Source organism: Mastigoproctus giganteus, chromosome 5, assembly GCF_048544385.1.
Source record: "Mastigoproctus giganteus isolate SK-2022 chromosome 5, ASM4854438v1, whole genome shotgun sequence".
In the NCBI taxonomy this organism is placed as follows: Eukaryota; Metazoa; Arthropoda; class Arachnida; order Uropygi; family Thelyphonidae; genus Mastigoproctus; species Mastigoproctus giganteus.
In genome coordinates this window covers 221,246,504-221,271,001 of record NC_143579.1, presented here as the reverse complement: position 1 = coordinate 221,271,001, position 24,498 = coordinate 221,246,504, and the positions used below count along the sequence as shown (strand labels likewise).

Below are 24,498 nucleotides of genomic sequence, written 5' to 3'. Positions count from 1 at the left end.
TGCCATCCTGAAATCCCAAGAACTAATCTTGTTTTTCCTCCTTGAACCCTTTCCAACAAATCTTCATCTGTCCTAAAATGACTGTACCTATATGCATTATGCTAGATGTCATAATCATCTTTTTATGACATTGTATAAAGTAGTGGCACTTCATACAATATGAATTTCAGAGATTTTCATACCACACTATACAGTTACACCAAAATCTTTATAATGCTCAGGTCTTGAGTTTGGCACTACCCAGATTAATGTCATTAATCACCCTGCCCATCTTTGCATCATCAGCAAACTTAACCATTAAATTTAAAAGCTTACCTCAGTATCATAAATAAATATCAAGAACAGTTGCTAGGGGAAGACCCATCTTTGTGAAACATTAGTAATATTAACTCATAACATTAGTTTATTAAGAGTGATGGCCATTTGTAGCTACTCTGTGTCACCTACCACTTAACATCCCTTTATCCAAAGTGGTAACTTGCCTGTAATGCACATTGCTAAAATTTATATAAGAATCATTCACGTATAACAGAATTAAAAGCTTTATTGAATTATTCTCTGCATCGATTCCCTTTGTGACAATTCCATTGAGGTGGGGAACGCATGTACCAGCAAACTTACCAGAATATTAATGTGGCAATCAAAATTAAATTTAGTAAGATGCAATTCTGCTGTTTATTTACCAAGATACTTTAAAAGTTAAAATAAAATCATAAAATAAAAAAGGACCAACTTTTTGATGCACCTTCACATCCACAATAAATAAAGTAAAGGTAGAGAACCCACAAGAGCATTTCTTCAGGAAACATTTGCCCTTGTGAATTCCAAAAAGTGTGTATTGTTTGTTTTTTTTTTTTTTTTTTTATGAGAACCTCAAACACGAAAGGTATCAAAACCTATAGTACTTAGTACCGTGCATGGGTTGAAGGAGTTGACTGTTATCCACCAAAGCATCAATAGAGTAATTGACCTACTGAACCCAAAAATATAAGCATAATGCGCCTCCGTAGCCAGGTGGGAAGGAGCAGCAGTGCGTAGCACACGCTTCTTGGTTAGACCGGGGTTTGAGCCCGTCACCACCAAATACGGAGGATGCGGAAAGGTCAGGGAATGACCACCGCATATCCCGGAGCAATATGGCCTTAGTTGCTAATGCTCCTAAAAACCAAATAACTAACTAACTAACTAATATAAGCATAATATATTGCACCCCTGCAAGAAAAGTGACACAACTCAAAAACTGCTAATTTTACAGGAGAAACAAAAGAAAATTCACAGTTTATTACTTACTTGATCAAGGAGGGGCTTTAACTGTACTGTGTATGAAAAAAGTCTTACAAAATTCATACAACCTCCTTAATACATAATTTGCCCATAGTTTAAATGAATTGAAATACCTAGCTGCCCGACCCTCATAAAAGCTACCCCATTTTGAATTGTGACACTTTTCTTGTGAAATATTTCTAGTTCAGTCTGTTTTCAATATTGATGAATAGTTGGAAATGTTACCTTATGGGTATTAAGGTTATTTAAACACCAGGAAATTCAAATAGCACAGAAAAAAATGCAAACACTTGGCATTTATGTATAAAAAGTTCATAGTGTATAAAATAAGTAAAGAGAAAAACATGAGCATAAGTTTGTGTGATGCGTTTGTAATTTATTAAGAACAAAAAACTTTATTTCTTCACTTGCTGGCAAACATACTGTGACTTCGAAATAATAACACACACACCTGTAAATTCAAACATGAACTTAATTTGTATTATTGAGTAGAATTAATACTAGTTGAGTACAAAAATTTACATAAAATTTTATAATTAAAAGAAAAAATGAGTGTAAGTTTTTGGAATGTGGTTGGAAGTGATTAAGGACAAACAATCCTGTTTTTTTTTCTTTCACTTACTGTTAGTGGTCTGAAATACGCTTTATTCAAAATAATCTCTCTAGGCTCACCCCTACCTCTAGCCCTGAGTTTGAGCCTCTGCAAATTCATTCTGATTAAGAGCCAAACTTTCTTGGCTCACAGTGCCCTTAGTGTCTCGGTAAGTTTTTCACTCTGCCCCTAGGCCAAAAGAAATACCTAACTGTTAGGTATTTCTTTAACTACTTATTTTTCTTAGGTACTACTTAATAAATGGAACAGTTAGGTCCTAACAGTTCCGTTTATTAAGTAGTTAGGTCCAAACCTAACATATGTCCTAACAACTTAGTTAGTCGTTTGAAAAAATAATGCAAATAGAAATTGAAAGAAAAAATAATATTTTTATTTCATTCTTAAATAACCACAATTACTTGCTAATGGAATGTGTAAACCAGATCAAATGGGATCAGATTGAACACAGCAACCCCCATTTCCTGTTCCACATTGATTTTTGCATGGTACTTGCTTTTTATCACAACAACTGCCGAAAGCCCAGCTGCACAAAGATATGAAGTAGCAAATGGAATTAGAATTCACTGACCTTTTGCACTTAGCAGCGGATATTCATCTTTTGTTGATATCCAAAACTCAGTTAGTTCCCTGCTTCCATTTTGATTTTAAAGTCTTGTCACAAGACAGCTCAATAAAATCTGCTTCTTCTGCAGAGGTAAATTCAGATGGGGCCTCAGCCTTGAATGGATCTTGAATCCATGCAAAATTCTCCATATCTTCTGGAAAGTATTTTTCAAACCAGTCACTGAGCTGTGTTAGGTGATCTTCAAAAACAAATTTAAGTTTAACCTAACACATTTGGCACACTATGTCCACAGACTTAATAAATCCCCAAACAAACAAACGTAACACATCAGTATTCTAGTTCATAGGTTTTGTTTGCTCTTTGTTATGATTTTGTGTATATTTTTTGTATGGTGTTTCAAAAATATGGTGCTCCAAATGGAGCAGCATGCAGTGATTTGATTTTCAACTAGAGTCTAAGCTTTCCAGTGTTACAATGGAAGCATGTTCCATATCCAGCAGCAAAAAAGTATTGATTGCAGATTTCTACAGGAAATGGTATGGTAGCCATTTTCATTCAACACCACAGTTTTTTTGCTGTTAAACTTTAAAGAAACTGATCTCAACATTAAGTCACAGTATGCTTAAACAACAACAACTGTTGAAAAAGTCTCTCAAAGGACATTGTTTCAATTTGGATGTGGAAGTGAAAACAGCCATTGAATGGTTCCACCAACTGCCAAAATAAATTTTTGAAGAAGTATATATGGATCAGTGAAGCAATTTGAGTTATCTAAATGCCAAAAAGTGGCTTGGTACAATTTTTAAAAACCTTAAATGTCTTTTCATTGAACAACCCTTGATTGGTAATAGTACAAACTTGGCAATGGTAAAACAAATGAAAAAAATATATTTCTCTTAGTAATTACACATAATTAGGGCAATAAATAACATTATTTATTATACTGTAATTTTTATTAGTGCTTTTATTACTAATTTTGAGTACATTACCATGGGAGAAAATAAAATTTTTGGATTAATATTAGTTGCAATGTACTAGGCCCTACAGAATATAGTCTTCCATGACAGTTTAATGATTTTGTAACTTATCATTCATTTGGAGATGTCTAGGTTTGATTCCTGTCATAGACTGGAAGGATTTTTGAAGGCTCCTTTGGTCAGGGCTGTAGTTGGCCAATTTCATTTGGAGAGAGTAGCCCTCCGTGAGTTATTCCTGGTTTCCAGCCTAAACAAGATGCAAATTAGCCTATAAACACACTCACACACTTTACAAATGTGATACACATGGCACTATGTGGTCTGGGTTGCTGATGCACTTAAAATCTTACAAAACAGTTAGAACAAGGGAACCCTGGATGATTCTCTCAGTTCCCCACATTCTGGGCTAGTCCTGAAAGTGTTTCATGTTAAGTTGGCACCTCTAATAAAGTTAAGGATATCGTTATGCAACGAATGGCATAGTATATTAAAATCGCCACTCCCAACCACGGCATGGTGTTTTTCAATGTTTTTTGCATATATATATAAAAAAATAATTATTATTATTCACAAGTAGGGCAGTAGCTCCAGGTCATAAACAACCATGAGCAAACCAGGTTTATTTTGAAATGCATCAATTTCATATTACAGGGGCAATACTAGATTGATGCACTTCATTAGTTGCCTCAATATTGAAATACATACTAGAGAGAGATGTATATTGCTAAATGGCAATATATTTCTCCTATGGAGCTTTTCATTTGAACACCAAGGCAACTTGTGGTATGGTGACTGTGTAATCAACACATTTCCTGTCAAACTTGGTTTGCTCACAGCCACTGCTTACAAACTGAGGCTTTGCATTATGAGTAATGGCATATTTTTCAAATAAATATTGCTATTTATTGGAAAAATATGCCACTACTCTTCTTGTAAAGTGGTGTTTTTTTTTTGCTGTGTGTAATGCAGTGCCTAGGCAACTCATGGTGAAATACCTCCACAATATGAGATATTACATACTATAGCAATATACTACATTGCTATTGTATGCAATGTAGTCTACTAATTTTTGTAGCAAACTTAGTTTGCTCAAGGCTACACACAAACTACACTATTCACACTTAACTTGACAATAATGGTCTTTTCCATAAGTATTCGTATGGAATCAAATTAATAGAAAAATGGTTTAAAGGTTCCTTGTGCCAGTTCTCTCAGATTAAAGTATATATTCAACTTTATATAATGGTAAAATTCATTAATATTATTGTGCTGTGTTTTTTTTTTTTTTTTTTAACATTCGGGTACTACAAGGGACAAATGGAAAACTGGTCATTAGACTTTTCATTGGTGTAATCTTTATCTGAAATGGTCAGTAGGTTTGCTACAAACACATCAACCTCTTATTGTGGAAGCACATTATGCTTTGCCTTGATACTGCACACTGTACATCATGTGTGTGGATATATATATTTGAAGCAGTGCTTTTTATTTAAAAAGCACTGCTCTAAATAATAATAATAAATGTTTCTGTTTATACTCTGGGACTGCCACACAGTCAGAGGACTTTGCAAGAACAGCACCATATTTAGCTTGCCAGCTTGAACCACAATCAGCTACTACAGTATGTATTGTTAATATTTTAAAATGCACTGCTCCAAAGGCAGAGATGTTATTGCCATTTATTTAATATGTATGTTCTTTCTCTAAATCTCCTATTATGACATTTCTCTGAATTTACTTGGGTTGTGTAAGGTTTTCAAAAAAAAAAAAAACTTCAAAATAATGTAGTTCCTTTTTTTTTTTTTTTTTCTTAGAGAAACTTTTAACTAAACTTGAACACTTTATCACCCAACTCACTTAACTTAGTTGGTTTTAAAAAGTAACTTTCCCATGTCTGCTTTTATTGGTACAATATTTTTTAAGTGTTTTTCCACACAACTATCAGTATCATGATTTGTATCAGGATTTTTCACATCATAACAGTTTTCCAACCTTCCTGAGACCAATTACGAGTTGTGGACTGGTCAAGTCAGCACTGCTTTGCACTCAGCACTGCAGCTCTTCTATAAAATCCAATGCTATGTAGCTCCATACATATCCTTGTACTGATATATCAGTTCCTGTGGTCACCCTAAACTCCTGCTTGATATTCAATAAGGATTGATGGGATCTATGTACCACCCTTCTAAATACCACCACTTTGCTTATTGGAGGCTTGAAGTGGTGAAACCCATGTTTAGTCTCTAGAGCAAAATTTCCGGCATCCCCATACTTCTCCTTCAACCCATGCATGGTACTAAGTACTATAGGTTTTGATACCTTTTGTGTTTGGGGTTTTCATAAAAAAAAAAAAAAAAAAGCACCCTCCAGTCCCCATCAGTTTCTGCAGCCTGCCTGAACATTCCCAGTTGTGATGTTTCAATATGTTTCTATGATGACTGTGATTTCCTTTTAAGGGTCTTGAAAGTTTTTCAGTTGAATATCAGTTTTCATGCCAAATCTTATAATTTAAGACCGACAGCACTGTGATCCATCTTGATTTTATTTGCTAAAAAAGAACAAGTTATTCCATGAATAATTTATAAAGATATGCTCACTAGGTGTATATCCTGAATTTTGCAGATAGCCATTTTTGGGATCTCATCTGTGACTGAAACTAAATAAGAAAATATCATAAATGTTGAAATGGAATCCACGTAAAGGAATAGTTATATAAATATATTATTTTTATTTCAGGGATCGCCCTGTTAAAAAGTCATCATCATTACGTAGCAAATCAAGATCTCGTTCACATTCAAAATCTCCTAAAAGTCGATCCAGTAAATCAAAGAAGGATTCAAAGTCTGATAAGAGAAAAAGTAAAGAAAAATCACCTAAGAAAGATAAGTCCCCTAAGAAAGAGGAAAAGAAGGAATCCAAAAAAAAAGATATTAAAGAAGAAAAGGAAACTGATGTGTTGAGTGGACCAGAAGTTAATACTCCTGATGACGGTGGTGGTGATAAAATTGTGCCAGAATTTCAACCAGTAGAGGTAAAAGAGGAAAAAAATCCTGATGTGAGGTATGCAGTAAGTTTTTGTTTGAGACTTTTTGCTATTTTTTTTTGTGACACCACATGCAATAGAATAAGACATTTCTGAAATATTCCTGTCATTCTTTCTTTCTAGTCTTCCTGACAACCCCGACATAAAGATTGAAGTAAAGGTTGAACCGGTAGATAAAGAAGAAGAAAAGAGTAAATCCAAATCTAAGTCACCTGAGAAGCCAAAAAAACGAGCAAGATCGATAACCAGGTACCTTATAAATTCAGTATCTAAATTCTGCTTCAGTTAAAGAGGTGTTGTGTTACTACCACTGAGAAGCATTCCCTTCCCCTCTGGTTCAATAAAGGTGGCTATTCAACCACCTGATTGGAAATTTTGCTTTTTTGAATTCAAACCAGTGATGCACACAACTGGTTTTGAAGCTTTTTACTGCATGGCTCATTTATTCAGCCTGAAAACGAGGTGTAAAGTTTTCACCTGGGTTATTTCCTTAATTTTTTTTCTCACAGAGTGACCCTGGAACACATACAGGGTACCAACTAAAAACACTTGCGTCGTGACTTATTTAACCTAGACAGCATTCCATTTAAACTTCCTTTGCATTTCTCTTAAAAACAAGAACGATTAATGACAAAATTGTAACTGACAGGGAATAAATGGCGCCTCCGTAGCCAGGTGGGCAGGAGCAGCAGTGCATAGCACACGCTTCTTGATTAGACCAGGGTTCGAGCCCGTCACCACCAAATACGGAGGATGCGGAAAGGTCAGGGAATGACCACCGCATATCCCCGGAGCAATATGGCCTTGGTTGCTAATGCTCCTAAAAAAAAAAAGGGAATAAATAGTTGAATTTGCTTAGAATCAACTTAGTTATAAACCTCTTTATAATGGATTAGGGTTGTTTAAAATATTTTTGCTTTATATAAAAAAATATAAGATTATGGAGAAATCTAACAGACAACTGATTAATTAAAATACTTTTTTAACAATATCCTCATTTGTTGATTTTGGTCCTTACATTTTGTCTTTCATAGTCAGATTGCTATGATGTATTTGCAAAATAATGACAGAACTACAATACTTCAGTTACTAGTTTTTTTTTTTCCCCTCTAAACATGATAATAAAGAGATTTAAATCACGTAAAATCATTGCCAGATTATGTGTGTATATATGATGTTCCAAAACCACTGCAAAAAATTCATAGAACATGTGAACAAATGAAATTATTTAATTCACAACTGTTGCATTAAATTTTAAAAATAGCATATTAAATCAGTTGTGGGTGCGTGCATGCATGCACGCGCGCACACACACACACACCTACAAACAATCGGTTTTTAGGTTCATGTACTGATTTTATAATAATTACTTCATTTGACTGTTTAGCATGCTCAGCCATTCCCACTGTAATGCTCATTGCTTTAGTTCTTTAATACCTTGAACTTGTTTATCATACACCAGGCTATTTAATGGGTCTCCATGAGTAGTCATGGTAACCCATATCAGATGATTGTGACTGGCCAGGCAGCAGGACTTCCCCATCCTATCCGTCCGAGTTGATAGGTAGCATAAAGGTGAGCCATAACTTGTAAACTGAAATGGGTAGGAGTCCTGTAGTGCATGAACTACATGTTGCATCTTGTTTGGAGGAGAACATCTCCATGCAATCCTAACAAAATAGCCTCCAAGAAATGTTGGGTAAGCTTGACCTTACTCAACATTCCTTGAGAATTTCTCTTGATGTGTCCATATCAAGACACTGTACAGATTTTCTTCCATTCACTCATGTGAGTTGATGATTTCATCCCACACAGCAAGCAGAATTAGAAAACCAGAACATTGGGTATAATGACAGAGGAGCCATTAGCTCTGTTGTAATTTAAGGGTAGTCTGCTGGAGTCCATATTTACACTAGACAGAAATGCAGAACTCTGGAGCAGGACTAATTTGTCAGGTTTTTGTCCAGTGGCCTTCTTATACCATGTCAAGAATTTCAATATCAATGTCTTGCTTATGTGCTTGTGGTCTCTTACCACATGATAAGCTTTAATACTTTTCCTTTCATACTTTAATACTTTCCAAAGCTTTAATATAAGCTTTAATACTTTCCAAATGGTTATCGGCCACAAATATTCAACAGTTTGGCAGTCTTCTGTTAAGAAAGTTTTTGTGGTGTCATTGTCTTGCATCAAATGAATTTCCTCTGCAACTATACACAGATATACTCATTATTGGAAAATGAAGTCATTGTTACGAAAGTAAATGCTGTAACTGAGTGAACCACAGCAATTGACTAATATTAATTGAGCAGATGTGACAGTTTGGCCCTTGGAGGAGGGGAAAAGAGAATACAAGCAATGGCTTCCTCTTCATTTTGAAATCACATTCTTTTGAATAAACAGTACAGTATCCTTAATCTGAGGTTGAAGACAACTTAATGATTGTTATTACTTTCATGCATAACTGAAATAAAGTATATCTGGACACATGTTTATATGACTTTTTTTCTCATGAATATCTAGATTTCTTTGATGATCTAGTCTTGTAAAGCCTGATAATGGTCTTAAAAATCTCATTTCAACTGCTTCTAGTTTTTGTGCATCTTTCTTATTTATTATCCAAGTCTCACGGCTGTAGAAGAGGGCTGATTTTGAAGTGACATTGTGCAGTCATAATTTTGTTTCAGTTGTCATTTGTTTTCTGAAGTGGGGTTTAATCGTTCCATTCATTTTATTATATTTTTGTAGTTTAGTGAAGGTTTCTTTCCCTTTATTTAATATTAAATTTTCCAAATAGGTGAAATCAAATATTTGTTCTATTATTTTGTTATCAATAATAATTTTGACTCTTTGTATGTTAGGCGCCTCCGTAGCCAGGTGGGCAGGAGCAGCAGTGCGTAGCACACGCTTCTTGATTAGACCGGGGTTCGAGCCCGTCACCACCAAATACGGAGGATGCGGAAAGGTCAGGGAATGACAACCGCATATCCCGGAGCAATATGGCCTTAGTTGCTAATGCTCCTAAAAACCAAATAACAAACAAACAAACAACAACATCTTTGTATGTTTTTTCCACATAATCTCATTGATTTTATTGAGTTTGTTAACTGCTACCTGTAGTTCATCTTCCGATTTTGCAATTATAACATGATCATCAGCATAAAATACAGTTTGGATTTTCAACTATTGTTCAACTGTATTCCGTTATTAATTGTTTGTTTCCATTCTTTAATAATATTATTGATGTAGATATTAAATAAATTTGGTGATTGTCCACATCCTTGTTTGACTCCTTCATTGGTGTTAATTGAGTCTGATAGTTGGCTGTTAGAATATTTTATGCAGACTTTTGAGTTTTATATAGGCTTTGCATCCCTTTCCAGAGTTAGGTTTGGATATTTTCTTCATGTAAAATTCCCCAAAGGTTTTTTTCTGGTGTATATTGTCATATGCTTTTTCATAATCAATAAACAGCAAATGTTGGTAGGTTAAATTCTCTTTTCTCCAAAATTTGTTGTAAAGAGAAAATGGCATCTATTGTGCTTTTTCCTTTTCTGAACCCACATTGTTGTTCTTCTAAGAATTGTTCGCTATATTTATTAAGTTTATTCTTTAGTATAGTAGAGTATACTTTGAAGCAGTTAATAGTGGCATTATCCCTCTGTGTAAATTGATTGCTATTCCTTGTTTCCCAATCTTTGGGTATCTGTTGCTTTATGCCATATTATATTAAATGATTTTAGTAGCGCAATTTTTAATAATGTGCCACGATATTTAATTAGTTCTACATTCAAAAATTGTCTATGCTTGGGCATTTTTTGGTTTTTGTAATATTAACTCTAGTTCTTCCATTGTTATATTTTCTTCATCTTTGGTTACCACAGATTCATCTTCCCATTCCCTAGTGTCAGGGCTATATCATAGTTTGGAATAGTGTTACTTCAATTCTGCTTGAGAGATGAAGTTGGTTTTTATTTGATAATTTGTGTGTAGTTGTAATTTCTTAAAAAACATTGAAACCTTTTCTCTGTGGGCTTGTGATATCACATTCTAAGGATTTAACTAATTTATCCCAGTCATCTCGTCACATTCTTCTGAGTAGTTTTCTGACTTCTGCTCTAAGCTTATATTTTATGTGTAGATGTAGGTCTTTAGTTTGTAGGAACAGTTTATAGGTTTGCTTTTTTTTTTCTCTCTATCTCATCAATTGTTTGTTTCAAGTCTTCATTCCAAGATCTTAGCCAGTTTTTATTTTTTATAGGTTTATATCCAAGACTTTCTTCAGCAGCTCCCAGAATTGATTTTTTCTCAAGTTTGACCAGATTTCCTCAAAATCATTACTCTCATCTGATTTGAGTTTATCTTTCAATCGACTTTCATACAGAAATTTAGTGCTTTCATCTTCCAACAAATGCATCAGCAAAGGCACATGATGCAAGAAAGCAAGCTTATATAGCATCAGCCGAAAGAAAAACAAAAAAAACCCCTTATTTCACCCATCCACTTGCTCCAAATGTTTGTCAAGTTCTGCCTTGAATCTATTTAAGCTATCAACTTCTACAACAGATGGAAGTTTGTTCCAGCAATCAACCACCCGCTGGCTAAAGGCAAACTTCTGCACATCTATCCTACAGCCTCTTTCCTCAATTTGAATGTATGCCCTCTCAGGTGATTATTCTGAGCAAGAGGAAGAATCCCATCAGCATTGAGCATACTCAAACCATTCAATGCTTTATACACCTCAATCAGATCACCTTGCAGGTGCCAAGTCTCCAGACACTGTGATTTGCAAAACTTAAGCCTTTCTTTGTAAGAGCAACCCTTTCTTCCATTCACTAATCTTGTTGCCCTTCTCTGTACTCATTCCAACAGCTCTACATCCTTCTTAAAATGAGGCCTCCAGACCTGTATACAGTACTCAAGGTGTGGCCTGACCATTGCCTTATACAAGGAGATAATCACCTCCTTATCCCTGCTAGAAAAATTCCTGTATATCATTGACTAGACACCATGAGCTACTTTTGCAGACCGTCTGCACTGCTCAGAAAACTTCGTATCTGCCTGCACAATTAGCCCCAGCTCCTTTTCATTCACTACCACTGTCAGTGTAGTACCACAGAGTTGATACATTACTCTAGGATTACTGCTTCCCATATGTAGTACTTTATATTTGTCAAGGTTAAACTTCATTTGCCACCTCTCAGCCCAACTTCTCAACTTTTCGAGATCCTGTGGCAGCAGTGTACTGTCATTGGTGTCATTAACAACCCTGCTAACCTTCGTATCATCTGCAAACTTGGACATTCAGCCTGATATACCATAATCAATATCATTTATAAATACAGAAAACAACAATGCAATCAACACTGAACCTTGAGGTTTTTCACTAATAACATTAGTCCATGAAGAGCAATTTCCATTGATTAACACACTCTGTCTTCTCACACTCAACCACCCCTTTATCCATAGCAGCATTTTGCCTCCAATGCCACACTGCTCCAATTTGTGCAACAGTATCAAAGGCTTCTCTAAGATCCAAATATATGATATCAAAGTTATTCTTTGCATCGTTCCTTTGTGACTACATCATAGTATCCAATCAAATTAGTCAGACAAGACTTCCCCTTAACGAACCCATGCTGTGTCCGAGCTATAACTGAAGTCTTGTCTAGATCATACTGCAATGCTTCTTTAACCAGTGCCTCCATTAATTTCCCTGGAACAGAAGTTAAACTAACAGGTCTGTAATTACCTGTGTCTCCCTTTGTGGATTGGGGTCACATTTGCACATCTCCAGTCCATAGGTACCTCCCCTGAGTCCAGGGAAGCTCTCATAATTATGGCTAAGGGTTTGCTTACTTCCTTTGCCACCTCCTTTAATATAACTGGATAGATTCCATCCACCCCAGGTGCCTTTCTTGTGTTTATCTTCAACAATTCCTCCTCCTCCTTACTCTTAGTTATTACAAGATTAATTTAGCTTACTGCCTCTGGCATTCCCCTCTCTGAATAACTCCTCATGTGTGAATACAGATGCAAAATATTCATTCAGTTTGTTAGCTACTTGAGCAGGATCATCAACAGTTGAACCATCGATATCAAGTGGACCAATCTGATTCATCCCTTCTAGAGTTTACATAAGTAAAGAACTCTTTGCTGTTTTTGTTTGCATCCTTTGCCAAAGATTTCTCGTAATCTACCTTTGCCTGCCTAACCTCCTTTGTGACTTGTTTACAGAGAAGCTTATATCTGCCATTGGCTTCTGTGTCGCCTGACAATTTATATGCATCCCATACATTTTTCTTCTCTGCCCTGAGCCTCACTAATTCATCCCACATCCATTTAGACCTAAACCTTGAGTATTTCTTAGTTGGAATGAAAAGCCTAGTAGCCTCCTAGTCCTTGAAGTGTTCCCATTTAGAATTCAATTGGTAACACCATTCTTATATCTATCATAGGCTTCTGTGTCACATGTTAATTTATATGTATCCCATGAATTTTTCTTCTCTGGCATATCTAATTAGTTCATCTGACATCCATTTAGGCCTAAATCTTGAACAATATTTCTTTGTTTGTATGAAAAGCCTAGTGATTTCCAAGATTAATTCTTTGAATGCTTCCCATTTTGAATTTGCTGTTGGTAACATCATCAGTTGGTCCCACCAAATAGAATTTAAATACTATCTCAGACTACCGTAGTCACCTTTACGAAAGCAAAAACCTTTACCCTTGATGGTAGTTACCATTTTGAGTAAATCCTACTTCAGCACACTGTGAACCTAGTGGTTCCTTTATCTGCAGATTCTTGATGATCATCATTCCTGATAATCAGATCAAGAGAATTACTCCCTCTAATCATCCAATCATTCAATAAATCCACAAAAGCCTTGCTAGTGTAGTGACCAACCCACAAATTCCAGTCAACATCCGGGAAATTAAAATCCCTCATTATAAGACACTCTTACTTACTGGCCCACCCTATTTCTCTGCAATTGCTCATTATACTCATCAGATTCATTAGGCCTATAACACACACCTACTCATTTTTCCTTTCCCAGTACTTATGTCACTCCAAACAGATTCAACATTGCATTGTCCACCATCATCAATTGTATGCACCTCCTTAGATTTTGTGTTTCTTAACTAACAGCATAACCCCTCCTTCCCTCCTGTTCTGTCTATCCTTTCTGTACACATTTTACTTCCCAAATTCCAGTTCTGCACTTCTTATGTCTGTGTGACACCATGTCTCTGATATCCCAACAATATCTGTCTTTGATGTCTTGACTAACTTGTTTGTTTGTTATTTGGTTTTTAGGAGCATTAGCAACTAAGGCCATATTGCTCCTGGGAATATGCGGTGGTGATTCCCTGACCTTTCCGCATCCTCCGTATTTGGTGGTGACTGGCTCGAACCCCGGTCTAATCAAGAAGAGTGTGCTACGCACTGCTTCTCCTTCCCACCTAGGTATGGAGGCGCCTTCTTGACTAGCACTTCAAGCTCATTGAATTTATTAACTATACTCCTAGCATTAGTGTACATGCAAGTATACATGCACCTGTTTCTACTCTTAGTTGCCATAACACAGCCCATGTATTTACTTGTTCCACTATGACTCCCAGCAGTCCTGGAAATTCCCATTGCCTTGCTTTCCAGTCTGCTGCCCAATTGCATTTCAATAGAAGTAGTGCAAGAATCACTTTTGCCTCTGCCAGCGGCTACTGTTAATCTATTAGTCCGTTTATCCCCCTCAAGCTAGCAGTTTTCTGACCCACCTAACTCTGCCTCGATAGTATCAGCAAATATTCTTGCACCCTTTCTATTTAAGTGTATCCCATCCCTGTAGAAGTAGTCTCTCCTGTTAACAAGCAGAAACCAGGCTGAAAAAAATTCTACCCCTTGAGCCTTGCACAATCTCTCCAGGTCCGAATCGATCGACAAGGCTCTCATCATGTACTCCCTCCTACCGTGTCTGGGTAGAATTGCAGACACTTTCAAATTCAGTCCTAACTCACTGCTTTTATTCAGCATTGTTTTGTACTTGTTAAGTAATTCTGCCAGTCTCCTACTCTTAATATCATTAGTGCCAGCGTGTACAACACTATCACCTTTTGTGCCCTTAAAGGATGATATCTGCCCTACAACATCATCAACCTTTGCACCTGGCAGACCTACCCTGGTCCTGTTCCATCTATCCTTTTTGCACAATATGTTCCCCCTTTCCCTGACAATAGTCACCTACTGGTTCCTTTGGGACCAGCGCATTCTGCCTTGAGGGTTGTGGCTGTGTTGCATGATGTTCAAGTGCAGGCTCTGGCATTGATGGGCCCCTCAATTTAAATCCTTCGAGGGCATCCACCCTCTCCTTCAAGCCCTCATATAAGCCGATAACAATGCCGAGTTGGCACCTGATTTCCTTGCACTGCTTACATCGCACACACACACACACACACACAAAGACATTCCCCTTGGCAGTATCATGTCCCGTTCCTGATTGATCCACAAACATCAAACAAACAGTGCATTTCAAGAGGCTGTGATTTTCAGAGGACAACCGCTTCCCCCAGTTCTCCCCTGAGCCACAACACTTCCACTAGTTTGAGCCTTTTGCTTTGCTACCCTTGTCTGAGTCATGATTTCTATTCAAATTTCTATTTTTAATTTCTAGTAGTTTTTGTTGGTATTTTCTTCTTTTTATTAAAATAATTTTTTTTATTTTGAAAGTGTTTTCTAGTAGGTAGTGATCACTGTTAATTTAACTGCTTCTGAATACTTTATAGTATCTCTAATTTTATTTAAATTTTCATTAATAATAATATAATCTATTATAGACTTTGTTTGTTGCTTACCCATGTGAATTTATGGATGTTCTTGTGTCTGAAAAAAGTATTTGCGATTTTAAGTTTATTAAAAATGCAGAAGTCTATCAAGCATCTTCCATTATTGTTAACTAAGGGTTTGCCTTCTGATCTTATACATTTGTCTATTGATTGAGCACCAACACTTGCATTAAAATCTCCTGCTGGTGTGGGGTATTCATTTTTGTTAGTTTGGTGTATGATCACTTGTAATTCATCATAAAATTCTATAGTTTCATCAATGTTGCCTTCTACTGATGCATAGATGCCAACAATTGTTATTGAATATGATAGGATTTTTAGTTTTAATTTCGACATTCTGGGTGATATCCAAGAGTAATCTAATATTTTATTTTCCATTCTTTCTTTATTACAACTGCACCCCCCGATCATGTCCACATTTCATTTGGTATGCCTGACTATATCATTATGAAGTTAACTATTTCTTTGGATCCTTTGTTGTTCTTTTTTTGTTTCGGTAATGACTTAATATTTCTGTTTTCTAATTCCATGATTAATTCATCCAATTTATGATTTATCCCCCTAAGGTTCCAAATTGCTACTTTAGTGTCCTTAATCGCAGTCCTATATCTATTGCCTAGGTCATTATCCCGGCACCTCCGTAGCCAGGTGGGAAGGAGCAGCAGTGGGTAGCACACACTTCTTGATTAGACCGGAGTTCGAGCCTGTCACCACTAAATATGGAGGATGCGGAAAGGTCAGGGAATGACCACCCCATATTCCCGGAACAATATGGTCTTAGTTGCTAATGCTCCTAAAAACCAAAATAACAAACAACAACAGGTCATTATCCTTGAGATCCATCCAGTTTTTAACTCTGAGCTCATTTCAAGTATTTGGAATGTCCCCCGGATAGGTTACCATCCTTTCGTGGGATGTCTAGTGGTGGGGCTGCCACCTTATAGCCTCTAGACAGGTTTCTTTGATTCAAATTGTCTTAATCAATGCTGTAATTATTGAGAAATTGGCTTAATTGCTGGCAAAAGTGGAAATGCTACACTGCATTTATGACAAGGAGAAATTTTGAAAGCTGTCCTTTTATTATTCCAAAATTATTTTTTTCATCTATGAATAAGTTACAGCTCTGTGTTAATTTTCTGTAGCTCTTTGTACTGGCACAGTTTTCCTGTGTCCATGCACACTGGTCACTTGCACCATTTCTTGCATATTACAAAAATATACACTTCATATGTACACCCACTTGGGAATCCTAATTAACTGAAGTATATTGAAATGTTTATAAAACTATTCTTTAGGAGGTTTCAGATATGTGACGGGTGCACACTACTCATTAGCACTGCCGAGTAATGCTATTAGCATTAGTAGGGTATGATGCAATAAAGCAAGCTTATAGCATCAGCCAAAAAAAAAAAAAAACACCCTTCCATTTCACCCATCCATTCACTCCAGATGTTTGTCTAGTTCTGCCTTGAACTGATTTAAATTGCTGACCTCCACTACAACAGATGGAAGTTTGTTCCTACTATCAGCCACCTGCTGGCTAAAGGCGAATTTCCACACATCTAATCTACAATTGTCTTTCCTCAATTTGAATTTATGCCCCCTCAGGTGAGTAATCTGAGCAAGAGGAAGAATCCCATTAGCATTGAGCTTGTTCGATCCATTCAAGGCCTTATTTACCTCAATTATTTCACTTCACAGACGTCTAGTCTCCACAAGCTGCAATTTGCAGAACTTAAAAGCCTTTCTTGGTAACACCAACCCTTTGTTCCACTCACCAATCTCATTGCCCTTCTCTGTACTCATTCCGGCAGCTCTACATCTTTCCTAAAATGAGGCCTCCAGACCTGTATATAGTACTCAAACGGACAATCACCCCCTTATCCATGCTAGCAAAATTCCTGTATATCATTGACAAGACACCTTGAGCTACTCTTGCAGCCTTTTTGCACTGCTCAGAAAACTTCATATCTGACTGCACAATTACCCCCAGGTCCTTTTCATTCTCCACTACCCTGAGTGTAGTACCACCCAGTTGAGACATTACTCTGGGGTTACTGTTACCTATATGCAGTACTTTACATTTGTCAGTGTTAAATTTCAGTTGCCACCTCTCAGCCCATCTGTTCAACTTTTCCAGATCCCGTTGCAGTAGCGTACTATCATTACTGTCATTAAGAACCCTGCCACCTTCATATTGTCTGCAAAATTACCTCGACATTAACTCTGATATACCTTTATCAATATCGTTGATAAATACCAAAAACAACAATGGGCCCAACACCGAACCCTAGGGGACTCCATTAATAACATTAGTCCACGATGAGCAATGTCCATTGATAACCAGTCTGTCTTTTTCCACTCAACCATCCTTTTATCCATTGTAGCAACTTGCCTTTAATGCCATACTGCTCCAATTTGTACAGTAGTCTTCCATGTGCCACAGTATCAGAAGCGTTCCTAAAATCCAATTATATGATATCAAAATTATTCTTCGCATCCAATTCCTTTGTCACCACATTATAGTATCCAATCAAATTTGTCAGGCAAGACTCCCCTTAAACCCATGCTGTGTCTGAACTATAATTGCAGTCTTATCTAGATGATCCTGCATTGCTTCCTTAACCAGTGTCTCCATTATTTGACTAACAGGTCTGTAATTACGTGTTAGACTAACAGGTCTGTAATTACCTGTGTCACCCTTTGTGAATTGGGAACACATTTGCGCATATCCAGTTCTCGGGGACCTCCCCTGATTCCAAGGAAACTTTCATAATTATGGCTAAGGGTTTGCTTACTTCCTTTGCTGCCTCCTTTAATATAACTGGATAGATCCCATCCACCCCAGGTGCCTTCCGTATGTTTAACTTCAACAATTTCTCCTCCGTTTTTCTCTCAGTTATTACATATTTTTTTAGTATAATTTTTGTTTACATATTGTTTATTGTGAATTTTGTGACCGCATGATTGATTTTGGTTTATATAGGTAAACTAAAATTAATCAAATTCAGTTGACTTTCAAATGATGTTTCAAATTCAGTTGACTTTCAAATGATGTTTCAGTCTCTCTCTCTCTCCCTCTCTCTCTGACTTCAAAGAGATCAAGTCAGTCAACTAATGCTGATAATGTGAGGGAAGTGAAAAATTATCAGATAAACTTACTTTAAACATTCTGAAAATTAACTGTATCACAAGCTGTTATTGTAAATACAGTATACATATATTGTTCCATAATTTTGTCAAGTTTTATTGCATAATATACGTATTTAAAGTTTACATTTAAAGGTTCACAAGTTTCTGCTACATTTAATATTGTTATATAGAGAAATGCTATCTTAAAATCAGCCAGAAAAGTCATGCCAGCTACTTAAAATTACAGTATTTACATTATTTTCTTTGGATAAATTTCCCCCTGCTTAATGCAAATTCATTTAGTGCTCTGTTTGGTAGGTTTAGTGTCTTGTTGATATTTAACTTTATATAAAATATTGAATAATATTCCTCCCAACACTGAAGATTCCCTACGTAGCTTTTCACGTTAAACTTTAAATTTGGAGTAACAAGTATCTAAATAATGTCATCTGTTTTTAGTAGCAGTAAATAATTGTACATCCTTTGGACAACAGTAAATGTTGATGCTTGCTGACCTACAGTGAGATTATTTTAGTATTGTAATTTTGTCTTTTTTTTTTTTTTTTATAAACTACTGTTTATTTTAAATGAACTCTTCTTTTTTGATTTTTATTATTTTTTCTTGTGATCTCTTTACACTTCTTTGATCCATTTACCATAGATTATGTACTCCACTGAATAAACAGTTTCTTCTGCAATGTGTAATTTTTTGTTTGTCAAATGACAGGCCGATTCCACATATGTGAGATGGGCAGAATCTTCTTTGTTGATGCCGCAGCAGAGATCACTGGCCTTTTTAAATCTGGCTGGCATTATCTAAACTTACTTGAAAGAAAGGTTAAAAACTTCTGTAGTCCCAGTGAGATTTAACTCCACTGCTTTTGGTTGATGAATACATTTGTATTTTAAAAAAATAATAAATAAATAAAATACATGGCAAACATTACCACCAGTAACAAAAAGTAACGAGTCAATTAAAAAATTATGCTGCACTAAAAGTATATCATATTTTTTTTATGTTTAAACAGATTCCCAGCTGTCAAGAGATATCCTTTCATTATAAGCCTTTTATTACAGGGGACAAACAGTGACATGTCCAGTCTGTGAGGCATGCTGAAAAGTAATGCCACCAATTTTTCCCCCCCCTAGATAACAGAACAGATATTTTATTGAAACAGGTACTTTTCTTGAACTTATACTTCTAAGTATAATCACCTCTTAGTGAACATACCTCCACCAATATTCAGGCAGTTTTATTAGTCCATAACAATAGAACTGAATGTCTTGTTGGCAGCACAACATCCTCATTGTCTTGACTTCATTGTTTAAGAAATGATATCTTGTCAGATGAAGATGACTCTAGCCTTGTATAGTGAGTGGTGTAAGGCTGTGAAACTAAGATGGTGAATATCTTCAATCATTTGTGCCCTTATGTAAGGCTGCGCATTGTTGTTTTGAAGGGAAAGCTGCTGCCCATCAAGAGAGACTCGAAGATATGTGCCTTCAGTTTTCGCCATGTTCCATTGTAGCACCCAGGTTTAACAGTGCACTGTTAAACCTGGGTGCTATTAATATCCCAGCAAAGATTTGTAACAGGGCCAATTCTCTTTGATCATTTTATCAGTATGGTTTTAGAGAGCCTCATCAGCTACTGTTTATTGCCTCTAGCTTCACTGTTTGTCATTCAGGCTGCTGTGTTCAAGCATTTCAAACATTTGCAGTCCAATATCGAACAGTACTGATGTCTGCACAGTCATCCTATGAAACAATTGTCATTCATCGATAATGTTAATTAGTGGAATATTTTCTGCAGTCAGAAAACTCAGTCATCATCATTGCATTCTCTTTATCTCACATTGACATTGTCACTTACAATGCACCATTTTCACTGCCTGTAATTCAAAGGCCTCTAGTGGCAAAAAGCTTCACAGATAAATAAAGAAATGTCTCACTGAATGAGTGCCATTTAGTTCACAGTACTATGATGGTTTGTTTCTTAGGGAAAAAAATTAGGAAGTATTACTTTTCAGCTTTCTCTGGTATTTAAGTGTGGGGGTGCTCTAAGTAGCACTTCTAAATTAGCTGGCATTAATGTTTCACTGTTTTTATAATCATCTGTTTTTCATTATCTAATTAAGGTATAGGAGAGAGAGCTTACCTACAGCTGAACCACTGCTGATTAATCCTTTCTTTCCCAATCCTCTTCCCCAGTGAGACCCTTTATTCTATAATATGCATTTCTTGTACACTCTGACATGTTTTATTAATTTCTTGCCAGTAAAAGCATTATAAAGAACCACTTAAGGTTGGTCAATTTTTTTTCCTTTCTTTTAGGATAAAAAATGTTTATTGTGTTATTATAAACATATCCAGTGAATATTAAGAGCACAAAGACATTAAATAAATGTTTTTCTTTCTTTCTTTTTCTTTTTTACTATATTCAAGTTCTAAATGATTGATGAATATTTGTGCCATGTTCCGCCTGGGTGTTTTAACTATTAGCACTCTTTTCTCCTTGAAATCTGCACCCGACAACAGTTCAAAAGATTGCCGAATTTTTACATGATGGTAATGAACATTTCTTGTTTTATCCACTTATTCCATATGCATCTTTATGCTATTTGAAATTATTATTTCATAACTTTATTTGCATTATATACTTAATAATGAACATTTAGCATTGGTAATACTTCATGTGAATTTCTGTAAGTGTAGCAGGCAGTATTATATTAGTGTTATTAAAATAATGTGACTGTGTACAGTAAATAAAATCTGTCATGAAAAGAGATTTACTTTGAAGGAAAATATAGTGCAAATTAATTTTGTGTAATTTATTGTAGCACTTTCAAAACTTAACTTATTCTAATGATAATATAAACTTTGTTGGTTATTTATTATTATTATTATTATTTTTTTTTTTTTTTTGTACCAAAACATTTCACTTTAATTACTGTTTAAAGAATAATTCCGATCGTATAAAATTACTTAGTAATTCTTGTGAATCTTTTTACGTTAAGGTAATGGTTATTACATCTAACTTTTTTAATTCATCGGTTAGTGGTTTTTGAGGATTTTGAACACTTTTGTATTATGTGTGTTTATGTTTTCATATTTCTACATATGTTTTGATGAAACGGATACACTAACTTCTCTTCCTTGATCAGCTGGGAGATTCTGGTGTGAATCACAAGTTAGAGTCAATAAAACACAAATCCAACCAGAAATTTTGATATTAATCTTTGCCTTTGCAATAAAAACAGGAAATAAAACGTCATATTGAAGTTAAGGTAATTATTTTATTTATTTATTATTTTTTTATATATATTTTTTTTTTTTCACGAGTATTACCCTCCCCCAAATTTGTCACTTCCAGTGATCCTTACTCCCCTAGTTTTTTATGGTTAATATAATAGTGATCCCCAGATCTAATTGTTACTAAGTCTGTGGTATCATATTTGAATTTTTACCAGTCACTGTATTTTGTAAATATAGTGCTACTTCACATTATCTCTTAGTTGTACATCAGCTAATAGCAGGGCACAAATAAAACTGATGTGTAAATTTGATTTAATTAAAATTTATAAAATATACTATAAGGAATAAAGTTGTGGTAAAATAAGAGTTAAAAGAATTAAATTGTACAATTTTTAAAAATTTATTCAAAGCTTTCAGATGTCCTTTTTCCTAATCACTACATGCTGTGTATCACACACTGACATTGTCTCATACTGCACATTTGCACTGCTGTAATTCAGAGCTTTAATGAAAAAATAATGAAACCTCACACAGAAGTGCAGAAAAGTCGTAACTGCATGAGTGCCATTTGGTTCACAATACTGTTAGTTTATTTCTTAGGGGAAAAAATTAGGAAGCACTCTAATGTAATTTTCAGTTCATTACCTATATATCACAGAGTAGCTCTCCTCATGCACTGCAATGATTCAAATAAATCTTCATGAAGTAGGAGATTTTTTTTTTTCTTTTTGCAATCTTGGTTATTACGGAATCACCAGTTCAGAAATTGGTTGCATATCCATATCTTTATCCTTGTTAATTTCATTTTGATCTGTGTTTTGCAAAGCCAATTGCCATGTACTGCAGAATATAAGAGTGCTGGAGTACATGGAATATCATTTAAAATTTTAAGGTCATCTTTTACACCAGTATAAAATCCTGAGCTTTAATTAAACATTTGTGCATGTTAGAAGTATATGAATTAACACCAATATATATATATATATATATATATATATATATATATATATATACATACAAGGGTTACCTGTATATGTGTATATATATATATATATATATATATACAGGTAACCCTTGTATAATGCAGAGGTTAGGTTCCAGAAATACCACGCATTATATAAGGTTTAGGTTTCATACAAAATGTAGGGTTATGTTCCGTAATGTTTTTTTAATTATAAAAACAACAATGACAGACAACAAAAACATATTTTATTCATTCAAGAATTCGTGTAACTATTTAACAAATACATAGCATAAAATTATAAAAATTAGGAATTGTACATAAATTTCATGCACATAAAGCATAAATTTCAAAATTAAAGAAATTGATATTTTAATTGTCATCACTGTTTTCAGAAAAAATATTTCGTAGATATTCTTTATTTACAAGTGACTGGATGTCATTATCACTTGAAATCTCTTTGACATAATTTGTATAATTCTCACTGGGTATTTCAGCTGGTTTTCTTATCAAAAAGTCGGTAATAAGACCTTGCTTACCACTATGCTGCAATTTTTTAAGTTCATAATATGGAGCTAAACAACTTTCCAATTGTCTTTTGAATTTTTCCCAGCGCCCTGTTGAGGGATCGTTATCCGTAAAATAACTTCCTAACTTTTGTGCCAAATTTAATCCTTCTGCTAATTTCTTTAGACTGAACTCTTTAATGGACTCAGCACAATCAGAATCTTCAGTAGAACTTTCCTCACCATTTGTATTTGGTTTGCCGTCTTCTATTAATTGAATAAATTCCTCCTCATTTAAATCTGTTTCTTCATAAATTAATTCACGAATTTCATTTTCAACCATATTGGAAAATCCCTCGCCACCACAAATGTGTGCCAGGTTTGTTTATACGACTTAGTTCAGCATCCACAGGAGGTACGAAATTTTGATTAAGAACGACACCAGGTCATATTTTTTTCCAGCAACTTTTCAATGTAAAGGGTTTTAACTCCTTAAAACATATAGAAATAATTTTTACACAATTAAATATTGAAAACTCTTTCCACACTTGAGGCAGTGTCACGTTTGTATTAGATTCCATTTTTTCCAAAATTAATTTGAATGTTTGACGAATATAATATGCTTTAAATGTTGAAATTATCCCTTGATCAAGGGGTTGAAAAAGTGACGTTGTATTAGGCGGCAAATAAATTATTTTAATATTTGGATGGGTTACATTTTTTGAGTGCCCTGGCGCGTTATCTAAAATTAGTAAAATTTTAAAGTCGATATTCTTTTTCTTTGTGTGTTTTTTTTTTTTTTTTTTTTCTATATCAGGCACAAAACAGTTAAAAAAACCAATTTTCAAATATGTTAGCTGTAAGCCATGTTTTTTTTTGTTGGCTCTCCAATAAACAGGGATGGTGGACTTTTCAATCACTTTCATAGCATGAGGATTTAAAGAGCAGTTAATTAACATTGGTTTTGTCATTTAATCACCTGACGCATTACTACAAAGTAGTAGAGTAATTCTCTTTAGAAACTTTGAATCCAGGAGCTGTTTTTCATTTTTTCTATATATAAGTGCATTTTGGCATTTTTTTTTTTCCAGTTTAACCCAAATTCGTCTGCATTGAATACCTGGTCTGCCCTATATCCACCTTCTTCAATGATTTTTAAAAGTTCTTCTCGGAATTTTTGGGCAGCATCTACATCTGCTGATTCTGATTCTCCTTAGAGCTGAAGATTATGCAAAGAAAATCGCTTTTTAAAATTTTCAAACCAGCCCTTACTGGCACAAAATTCATGCTGAGAGCTTTCTTCTGAAAAATCTTGTTCAAG

The 24,498-nt window shown here is 35.1% G+C and overlaps 1 protein-coding gene across 7 annotated transcripts in view; it reads left to right on the top strand.

Annotated features, from left to right (window-relative positions):
- The window catches only part of Srp54 (splicing regulatory protein 54), a 274,433-nt gene that overhangs the window by 177,101 nt on the left and 72,834 nt on the right, over positions 1 to 24,498 (top strand). For 5 of the 7 annotated variants that reach the window (XM_090374416.1, XM_090374414.1, XM_090374415.1 and 2 more), the window contains 2 exons: positions 6,176 to 6,499; positions 6,606 to 6,731. In XM_090374416.1, coding sequence (XP_090230542.1) covers positions 6,176 to 6,499; positions 6,606 to 6,731 — 450 coding nt within the window. Of the gene's footprint in view, positions 1 to 6,175; positions 6,500 to 6,605; positions 6,732 to 20,900; positions 21,024 to 21,619; positions 21,675 to 24,498 lie in introns of those variants that run through there. The other 2 variants (XR_016546992.1, XR_016546991.1) reach the window with 2 other exon arrangements.